The 10,585-nt window shown below is 36.6% G+C and overlaps 1 protein-coding gene across 1 annotated transcript; it reads right to left on the reverse strand.

Moving 5' to 3' along the window:
• Window positions 1–1,775: 1,775 nt before the first annotated feature.
• On the reverse strand, window positions 1,776–7,844 carry LOC148875271 (coiled-coil protein). Its single transcript, XM_088983603.1, has 5 exons — window positions 7,262–7,844; window positions 6,403–6,524; window positions 5,589–5,680; window positions 2,279–2,365; window positions 1,776–2,193 (listed from the first exon to the last, which is right to left on the reverse strand). The coding sequence occupies exons 1-5, from the start codon at window positions 7,612–7,614 to the stop codon at window positions 2,086–2,088; spliced, it is 762 nt and encodes a 253-aa protein (XP_088839729.1). The 5' UTR covers window positions 7,615–7,844; the 3' UTR covers window positions 1,776–2,085.
• Between the last annotated feature and the right edge of the window lie 2,741 nt (window positions 7,845–10,585).

Raw genomic sequence — 10,585 nt, forward strand, 5'->3', positions numbered from 1 at the left:
ATAAAAAATTATAAGTATATTGTTTCATAAACATGCATATCTTAATTATTATCAATTTTCTCCTTACTCAGCATTTCCTACTTATTTACCGATAATTCGTAGTCGTACTCCATAGGGGTGAGTCAATGGGTAGGCTTGACTTTGAACCGAATGGAATCGACTTTGGCCTTGAATCAATTCTATCAAATCTGTTATAGATTAGGCTCTAGTTCCAAATTCTTGTTACCAACTCCCACCTAGGCCAATTCCAGAGTCTAGGGGTTGACTTGATGAACGGATCTTGGTGAAATGTGCCTTAGAACCAAATTTGCCTTGAAATAAATTCTAAAATACTTTTGTCGGTGTAAAGATTTGAAGCCAAACACTCATGGTTACAAAGGTCATAGTTTCACTTGACCATTGAGTTATTTAAGTGATTTGAATATTTGTTTTCATTTTAATATTTGAATGCCTACAATAAGTAATGTCAAGGGTAATATTTAAAAAATTTAAATTTAAATTATAAGTTTTGAACCATATAATGATACTCTATATATTAAGTTACTCAATTTAATCAATAAAGATAATGAGTTTGACTATGATATGGAAAAGATATGGTATAAGAAAAATAATTGACAAATAAACCAAAATCATAGACGTGGTAGAGAACAGTGTTATTTATCAAAATTCATGGGTGGATTTTGATTGGTCAAAACTGTTTCTATATCATATCTTTTCCGTATCATAGATTTTTCCAAAGATAATATAAGTTTTAAATTATATATTATGGTTCCGTTTGGTTCACAAGAATAAGGGTTTGGAATCGGAATCAGAATGACCAACTGTTTGGTTGGGTGTTATTGGAATTCCATTCCCATTCGTGGTGGAAATGGCATTCCCCCATTTTAGGGAATGGCCATTCCCTTCCCATCCCTTGGGAATGAAATCTCATTCCAACTGATTTCAATTCCCATTTCGATTTCTATTTGAACCAAACAGACTATGTGAATAAGACATTCTAATTCCAATTCCAGTTCTAATTGTGAACCGAATGGGCTCCATATTTATTGAAAATCAAATTTTTAAAAAACCTGATTCTTTTTTTATTGAAGGGAGAGAGTAAAGAAAAAACAAGTCCTATGAGTAAACCTTGAAACTGATCTCAGAACCACCAAGGTTAGAACTAGCCCTAGAGCTAACCTTTATAAGATAGGTTCCGATTCTAAAAACCTAAAACCAACCCTACAAAATAGGTTCCAGGTTTTGCCATAAAACCGAACCAAACCAACCCATATTCACCCTAATAATTCACATAAGCTATCAAATTTTACAATTATAGAACTCATTTATAATCTCATCTAACACTAAAATTTTAGTGCCATTGCTTTAACTTTTGAGATCGTTTGAATTTTCCCAATATATCCATGCATATCTTAATTTTCCCACCATATCTACATGTGTTCTAAGCGCACTCTCTTGATGTTTCTTGAAGTTGCCTTTCATACCCTTTCTTATACTTTTAAACCTTGACTCATTTGCATTGCACATAAATCATGAGTTTCCATTGCAATGAGCCATGACTCAACTCAATGGTTGACTGACACCACAGCCCCTGAAAATACAAGTTTGGATCTTCTCCTCACATGTCCAAGCCGCACATTTAGAACATTTCCCGTAGTTATATATTATTATTCATTAAGAGATGGTGCATGGTGGGATGTGGCTGTGAGGTTGGTGTGAGTAGCAAATCCCAATTCTGAAAATGCAATGTACCTGAAAATGGAATACACAGGCTGTTAAAGGTAGACTGCCAATTTTTTTCCATGGTGATGTCCTCGTGGCCTTGCTATTTTCATATATACAATATCCTGATAAAGGTATATAATGATCACTTTGAAAAAAAAAACAATAAGGGAAAAATACAGTTTCTCATACTACATATATATTTACACTAAAGCTGTGTTCGATTTGAAGGAAAAGGTAGGGAAAGTTAAGGAAACCTTTACAAACCTTGTATAGGTTTTCCTACCTTTCCCTACCTTTTCCTTCAAAACAAACATAGGCTAAGTTCTTTCAGAAAGCATGTTTAACTCATCCCCATGCAAATTAATTTGATGACTTTGCACCCAGTATCCTAGAAAGTTCTTTGATAATAGGCTTCTCTTTAATTTCTTCCTCCTTTTTGAAATGCCATTTTTGTGACATGTTTTCCACCTGGAATCAGAAGCTTGAGTTAGCTTCATGACATAGACTCCAAAGCCAAAAGCTAACCTGTTCATATATCACAAATTCTCCATACCCAGACTCGAACGGGTAACAATTGCTCCCTAACCATCTCAAATTTGGGTTGAACAAGGTCTCTTCCTTTGGTTCTGATATCATCACTCTGTCAAAAGAATGTAAAATTTCAGTTTAGAATTATCCCTTATTGATTTTCAAAGCAAATAGCTGAAGAAAGTAGAATTGAAAGAACAGCAATTTGCACTGTGGAATACATGTTTTAGGGAGGAATAAAATAAACGTAACAATTATGAAAGTTATAATAATCTTATTTCAAGAATCAGTACAACATGTGGATATTAAAAAATAGATCAAACAAATGTACAAGACAATGATGGCTGAAATCAATCTGAAATTAGTAGAATATGAGTATCACATTTTGTTTAACAGAGTACACATAACCTGTATACTTGGAGGTCCTTTTGTCCAAGTGTACTAAGTACATGGGCTATATTTGTATTATATGCAGTCTAACTCTCGCACATGCAATTTATGTGTTTCTTGTCATTCTGGCTTTCCACAATCTCCCAGCTTTTGCACCTCAACTACCTCTCCACCACTGGCATCTAAAGTGATACAAAATTGAATGCCCATTAATGATGTCAAATTTGTCAGGTCCAATGCAGCTGTAACATCCCAATTGATCCTTGTTGCTAGTTACCATGTTCAATAGAAATAACTTAAGAAATTGCTAAGTTCTACTTCTCTCAATGCTCACCTTTTCCTCAGCCTAGCTTGACAGTTTGCAACATTTCCCAAGGGTCCTCCATCCATCTCATTAAACTGCACTTTACCACATTGATTTCCTGATAGGGACAAACATTCTTAGATTTGTTTTCCTCCCCTAAGTTATAAAATGATCTATTTGGTTGCCTTTGGTAGCCTTTTTTAAATAATACACTTTCCAAATAGCACCATAGAGGGACTTAAACTTTGATGGCTTATTTAGTTATTCGGTTAGATGGAACACCTTTTGACAATGTTTCAGAATTTTCAGGACATGTTAGTGGTGGAATCTCAAATGAAAACCTCATTCTCTAGGATTCCTAGTTCAGCTAAGAAGTTGATATCTTCTCCAAGGAATGAGCACATGGAGATTTAAGATTGACCAGTAATAGTCTAATTGGGATTTATTTCCTTTTTCTGTAGTTTGTTGTTTATGCTGCTCTTACTTCTGTGTCCTTATCTTCCTCTTCTACATTCTTTTTTTTTTAAAGTTGACCAAAAAAATTTCATCAATAACTCAAACAATAAGCAATAACAATGCTGATAAAAAAAAGCAATAACAACAAAAGCAAGAGCAACAACAGTAGCAGTGTCATATGATTGTACTATTTTATGTTTTGTTGTTGATCGAAACAACACCATGACTCAATAATTGTAGTAGGAATAGGAACAGAAATAGCACAAGAACAACAACAACTTTCCACATTTTCCCTGGAAAAAGATGATCTTAAGACATAAGGTCCATCCATTGTAATTGCCTAATTTTTTTTCTTCTTCAACACCTTATGTTTTGGCACCACTCTTGCATTTCTATGTTTTGCTTGTTTTGCTTTTTAATGATGATGATGAAACTATTTGTTATTCTAGATTAACCATCTATTAACAACGGATATGGCACTGAACAAAAAGGAATGGCAGAACAAGATTCACTGAGGCCTTCTTAGGAATGTGGTTCTAGAGGTGGAATGAGCACAGCCTAATAGTCAATGGAGGAGGATTATTCAAGTAACATTTGATTGACTAACAGGGACTGGGATCTGGGTGAAACCAGTGCTGCTTACGGCTGTCAAGCGTGGAGTGGCATTCAGAGATCTTACCTTGAATTCAATGAAGGGGTCAAATATGAGGTAGGAAAGGGGGTAAGAATAAGGTTTTGGAAGAAAAGCAGTCATAAAAGGAGATACACCCAACCTTATTTGAAATTGCACAGAACAAGGAATGCTTAATTTCAGATGTGTACTCTTTTAATGGGGAACAAGTGAATGGAATCCCACTTTCAGGAGGAATTTAAATGACTGGGAGGTGGAATTACGGTTGGAGCTTCTGCAGACAATGAATTTGATTAAACCTAAAAGATCCAAAGTAGATAGTAGAAACTGATCATGGGAGAGATCTGCAAGATTTATAGTGAAATCTGTAGAGATAAAGTAAAATTAGTTTGTGGTCCCATTGGCTATTATTTTTCAGTGTCTTGTTATTTTTTATTAGATTGTTTCTTGTCTTTCTTTCTTACTGGGCTTCAGGGGTATTTCTGTCATTGTATACAGCTTTTTTTAAGTGATGCATATAAATAGTCTTTGGGGCGGCAGAATAGACTTACTTTTTCTGCACCCCCTTTTTCATTCTTTTGTCCTCTTCTTCGACTTACTTTTCTCTTTTTCTTTGCTAAAACAGGTCTGAATACCGTTGGTTACAGCCATGTAACTCTTTCTACAATCAGCTAACCTGCTCTGAGACCAGTAAATTTCCAGCTTGAGGAATTTCGTATACAGAACCCTCATAGGGTGACCTTTTTACTATGGACTACAACACAGCCACACGGGGTAAGTGTCCAACTGTGGATAACCCAAACAGAAGAAGAATGGTGGTGAACATTAGGTGCTCCATGTGTGGGTAAGCAGCAGAATCAGTGGATCACCTGTATATACACTGCAGGTTTGCTAGCAGGCTATGGAGTCAGATTTTGAGCCTATTCCAAGTACGGGACTATTTTCCTACAACTTTGGAAGGCCTACTAGTTGGCAACCGAAAGGGTTGTGCACAAGAGGGAGTTTAGAGGGATATCCCATTGGCAATGGTATGGACCATACGGTAAGAAAGAAACATTGGACTCTTTTGAGGGCAAGGCTAGTCCAGAAAATATTATGATGAGGATTGGGTAGCTACTAAGAATTGTTTCAAGTGTATCCCTTATAATTCCTTTTTTATTCTAATACACTTTTTGTTTCAAGGGTGGCTATGTTGCATAGTGCCTTATTGTGCAGTGATCATACCATAATTTTTGCATATTTAAAAATACTTTTCACTTTCTTAAAAAAGTCACAAGAATATTGAAGAACATTAATATCAGTGAAACAGTGTTGACTGAATTTTTTCTCAAATAAATAATCACACTTGAGCAAGTACAAGGAAAAGAACCTTGATGTAGGAGATACAAATGCACATTTAGATCCTAAAACAAACAGATACAGAACAAACAACATTTCACAGTTTCTATTCTATATGCACAAGAATTGCTCCTTTCATTACCAACAGGCAGTCGTTCATATGGTAGTGGATGGATTCAGAGTTGAAAGCATACTAGCCAGAAAACTTTAACTTACATTGTGCAACTCTAGCTTGGAAGCTGTTAGTCCAAATGCCAAAGTGGCTCCACCAAAGACAATTGTAGTAGCAATAGCAAGTGCCTTTCCAACTATGGGACAAAACCGTGAGTTATAAGATGCCTTATGGAATGCTATGATAAGAGTCAAAAAATGACTCATGAATTTTGATTACATTAGGAGTTTAGTCTGCAATAACAAAGGAGAATATGGGAAGCTGCATGAAGGAATAGACAGCATCAGCATGTCTATCAGCATAACAACCCAAGTAACTGACTCTGACATTTTTGTCAAGTCACAAGAGGTTACTGATGGAAACTACAGAAAACCATATACAGAACTAGCATTATTAATATTACTTGATCTTAGCCAAAAGACCAAGAAAAACCTACTTGCCCCAGAATGCAATTATAACCTCTTTGTTAAAACTTCTTTCTTTTTTGATACTCTAGCGTCTTCACATATTTTCCCCACTTTGAATCATTTCCCCTTGCCTAGAATTGTTGGAGGATTTCAATTTCATGTTTAGATCCTACTGCCTTGGGGTTTGTTTTGCTACCACTCCCCTTCCAAATTCTCTTTCTGGAATCTTCAAGTGGCTTAGCAATTAGGATTTTCAGATTATAAATGTTATATGGACAGATAAACTTATAACGAACAAAACCTAAATGCGGACTGATCTAAATATAGAAAATAAACTAGGAAATGCTAAAAAGTAGATATCTGTCGATTAAAAAACAAAACATGGAGCAGAGCTCCCATTACATGACCAAAGAAGCACTGGAGATAATTTGAAAAGCAAAAAGTCACTTACCTTGTGAAAGCCCTTCAGCTGCAGCCTTCAACTTCTCAGGGTTAACATGGGCGTACCTATCATGCCTCAATTCATTTGCCGTAGAGGCTAAAACTGAATGTTCCTCACTGGGCAACTCCCACCTGCATTCAATAGAAGATTGTTTATGTTAACGAACAGACATTTAATGTCACAGTCATTGCGAAGTCTTCTACTCTTCTTTCGGGATACATTGTTCAATCTGTCTTTCTTTTTTCGCATAATGAAATTTACAGGTAAAATCAAAATAAAAAGCTGCAGACTATAAGACACTGAAGACAATCCAATAGATGCTTCAGTCCCAACCTTCTTCCTTACCAAATGAAAATAAAACATAATTTAGAATAAAAGGATAATTTATCCACGTTTACTAGCATGTCAACTCTGCAAGCACATTCCAAAGGGAAAAGAAAATTTTACAGAAATCTTTCTATGTACGCAATAAGCCGAATTCCAAACAGAGAGTTTTAATGCTTGCTTCTTCATTTGCCACGCGAAATTATCATGAAATTCGGACTACTGTATTTAATCCTGAAAAAAACAACAAATTCTACCGAAATCTCTACATGAACGCAGCATTTCAAATCCCCAAAATAACAAACATGCCCAATTCCAATACATGCCTAGGGCAACAACACTAATTCAAAGCAAGTAGGAAACGACTTGGTAATCAAAATTCAAACCGGGACTTTCATAAAGAACGGAAGCAAAACCAAACCTTTAAGGGCCAATTGTGAAGCAACTCCTACCAGTAGGCGTTACAACTCACAAGCAAAACAAATACATACATAGGGAGAAAGAAGAGAGACAAAAAGTATAAGAAGGAACAAAAACTACCCACCTTTTGGGGCCAAAAGTGACCTGAGGCATAGAAAGGTAAGCTCGTAGAGGGTTCATAGCATCGGCAGAGACAGAAGCAGCCTTATTAGGATCAGCAGGAAGAACCCATTTAGAAGCTGTGGAAAGAGAAGAATCCAATGGCTGTTCGAAGATCTTTGAAGGGAGAGAGTGTCTGAGAACCTCGGGAAGAACGTCAGCTTGGGCTTCGTCCTCCAATGGAGAAGATTTCGGGTGAGCTGCCGAAGGAGAAGAAGGGAGCTTCTTCTTCTGAACCAGACGGCCGACGGCATATTTGGATTCCTGTAAGAAATAAGCACCCTCAGTACCTGCTAATCTCCCTGCAAGAAAACTCATTTTTGTTTGTTTGTGTTTTACAGCAGATGTTAATTGGGCTTTGGTTCACATATTTGATACTTAATTTGTATGCTATTTATAGAACTTCAGCCTCGTCTCCAAGCTTTGGACCAAGATGATTGGAAAGCCTGCTGTGCAAGAAATAATTTTGCTACGTGGGCTGAATGATGTGTTCGATCATCGAATTGGGATCTTCTCCTCCCACAGGGCGCCTCACAATGACCCTACATGCACATCCTACTGAGTTAACCATGGTTTTTAAAGCCGACGTGGAGATCGAATCGGTTAGGGTCCGGTTACTAGGTTGAATGATCCGACTCGAACGGTCGGCCTGTTCTAACAAAAAAAAATAAAAAAACAGTCAAAATCATTTGAACGGTTAATTGTCCAATTCAGCGGTTCGTTGATCAAAATTAACATTTTTTTTTTGAGAAAATCCAGTTTTGGGGGGAAACAGATTTGATTGGCTCCCAATTTTTCTGGTTTGACCGTCTGACCGGTTTTGAAAACAATGGAATTAACATCTCCACCGCACAACGTCTCGCCCCACAGCACATCCCCACCGCGTATTGAGAGCATCTCCTGATGATGACATCATTGATTTTAGTACCATCATGGGGATATTCCAAATACACAACAGGAATGTGCTATGGGGCATTGTGGGACGGAGATCTGGTCTCAATCCCACTGTATATTGAGAAAATCTCCCATAAATATAACACATATCTACTGAAAATGTACTTGACGGGATGTGCCTGTGAAGTTGTGAGGCCCGATGTGAGGAACCGATCATCCGCTGCAAATAAGGTGATCGTAGATCAGTGTTGATCTATGGGAAATTGGATTTGCTCCTCAACCGAGTCCACAATGGTGCCCCCAGCCACAGGTGGCGTCTATGGGGCGCGCCATGTGGAGTGCAGATGTGATCTCTTCCACATTACATGTCAATCCTTCCAGAGTTTCTTGACTTTTTGTCAAAAGAAGATTGGGGACAATTATTCTTCTACTTTACACCCATAATAACGTGTCATCTGCAGGTTATCCACATGCACCAACCAAAGCTTTTCGATTGAACCTTCTGCATATATATTTTTCGGAAAAGTACGGTCCAATGTAGATTTTTTATTTCCACTGCAGAGTTATAAACATTCAAAATATTGATAATTCATATTTTATGCACTAATGCCTACCCGTGTATTGACATCAATTTCAAGCCTATCCCAACGGTACTTTAGGCCTACAATTCTGACCCTAAACTGAAACATATATTTTCTTTTTTCTGAATAAATAAATTATATAAGTCAAGAACTATGGATACAAACTGTTTAACTCAGTATTTTCAATCCACTGTTGACTTGGACGGTTGGACCGTTAGAATGATCATGTGATCAAGATTTTAGGTTTGATTTGAATAAAACCCAAAGAAAGTTAAAAAATTATTGACTTGGTAAAAGTCGTTTGACCCAAATAATTGGACTGTTGGCCCATTCAACCTAGTGACTGGATCCAGGTTATATATTAGCTATGTATGCAAACTTTAGGAGGTCATAAATCATAACTTTGCACTCTGATTTCCTATGTATGCAAAATTTAGGAGATCATAAATCATAATTTTGCACTCTTATTTCCCATTAAGGTGATTTTTTTTTATTTTATTTTAGATAACTTTTTGAGATGATAGAGTTACCCATTGCTTAAACGGTTTGGAGCCGTTAAAAGCTTTTCCATTGGGCTAAGCAATGGGCCGGGGTGTTAGAATCTCTTGTGTAGGGATGCTCATTGTTTGATTCAAATCGCAAAGCCGAATCGAACTAAACTAAATAAAATATAACTTGGTTTGATCTGAAACGATTTGGTTCAGTTTCATATTTTGTTAAATTGAGATTTCGGTTTGGATTTAGTTTTTTATATTTTATAAACTGGATCAAACAATAAACCGTAAATTAAAATTATATAGGGAGGAGAATGAAATATGGACCCATGTATAACAATGTATAACAGAATACTAGCATGCTCACTCGTGGCTGGTTTAAGAGAGGATGGCTTGATGGTCAAGTTAATACATACCAAAACAGTCAACTGTAATGGCTAATTGGCTATATTATATATTCTAAATTAATCTACAGCTTTCACACTTTCTCCTTTAAAAACTGAACTTTGACAGCTTTTTAATTTATTATTTGTGGAATTGTGGAATTTTATTCTTGGGGGACAAGCAAACATTAAGAAACATATCCTAATGGAGAAGATTATGCATTTTCTTGTGTATGTATGTAGTCAAGTCATATGTTGACAAATCCAAGAAGTTAGCAACAAAATAAATTAATGGAGGCTTAGCACAAAGCTGGACCTGTCTGAACTGCTTCAAGCTTGGGTACACTCTAGACTGGGCAGATGAGACTCTGACCAAAACATGGCCGCTCTAAATTTTAGTTTTCTAATTCCAATCATAGAAATGTTTTTATCAGCACTGATACAGTACTGAATCCTATCTTAATACTAGGATTATGGGTGATTATTAGATGGAAAGTCTTTGTGTTACACCAAAAAGATGTTAGCACTTAGCAGTAAGAAACCCATCAATTGATTTATCCAAACCGAAGACGAGATCACAATTTAAAGGTTGAAGGTTGAGACTGACAGAAACCTGTTGCATTAAAACACCATGATCGCATGAACTTGTCACAATGAATGTTAACACCACCCCAACTCCCTGGAGGATTACTGCATTGCACAGAGAGGGAGGGAGACAGACAGACAGACGCGACATCTTGTCGGCCATTACAGCATGTTATCATGAAATCGTGATTTGTTCGTCACTTACCTTTACATTATTACTGGACTTCAATTCCTCGATTCTTTTCGGTCGATTTGGTTACGTTGGATGATTTTTTTTTTCTTTCTTTTGTTGGGTGAACAGTGAAATTTTACCTTCTTTTTTTCCTGTTTATGTACAAGAAGATTGTGGAAG

This window comes from Nelumbo lutea, chromosome 1 (genome assembly GCF_056320005.1).
Source record: "Nelumbo lutea isolate HS-2025 chromosome 1, American lotus-T2T, whole genome shotgun sequence".
Classification (NCBI taxonomy): Eukaryota; Viridiplantae; Streptophyta; class Magnoliopsida; order Proteales; family Nelumbonaceae; genus Nelumbo; species Nelumbo lutea.

What these genes read in the sequence shown, in the direction of transcription:
- LOC148875271 (XM_088983603.1), bottom strand. Translation starts at nt 7,614, where the DNA reads ATGAGTTTTCTTGCAGGGAGATTAGCAGGTACTGAGGGTGCTTATTTC. An exon ending in GTCACTTTTGGCCCCAAAAG is followed by an intron (nt 6,525 to 7,261) that starts GTGGGTAGTTTT and finishes TATTGAATGCAG; the next exon opens with GTGGGAGTTGCCCAGTGAGG. An exon ending in TGTTACCCGTTCGAGTCTGG is followed by an intron (nt 2,194 to 2,278) that starts GTATGGAGAATT and finishes TTCTGATTCCAG; the next exon opens with GTGGAAAACATGTCACAAAA.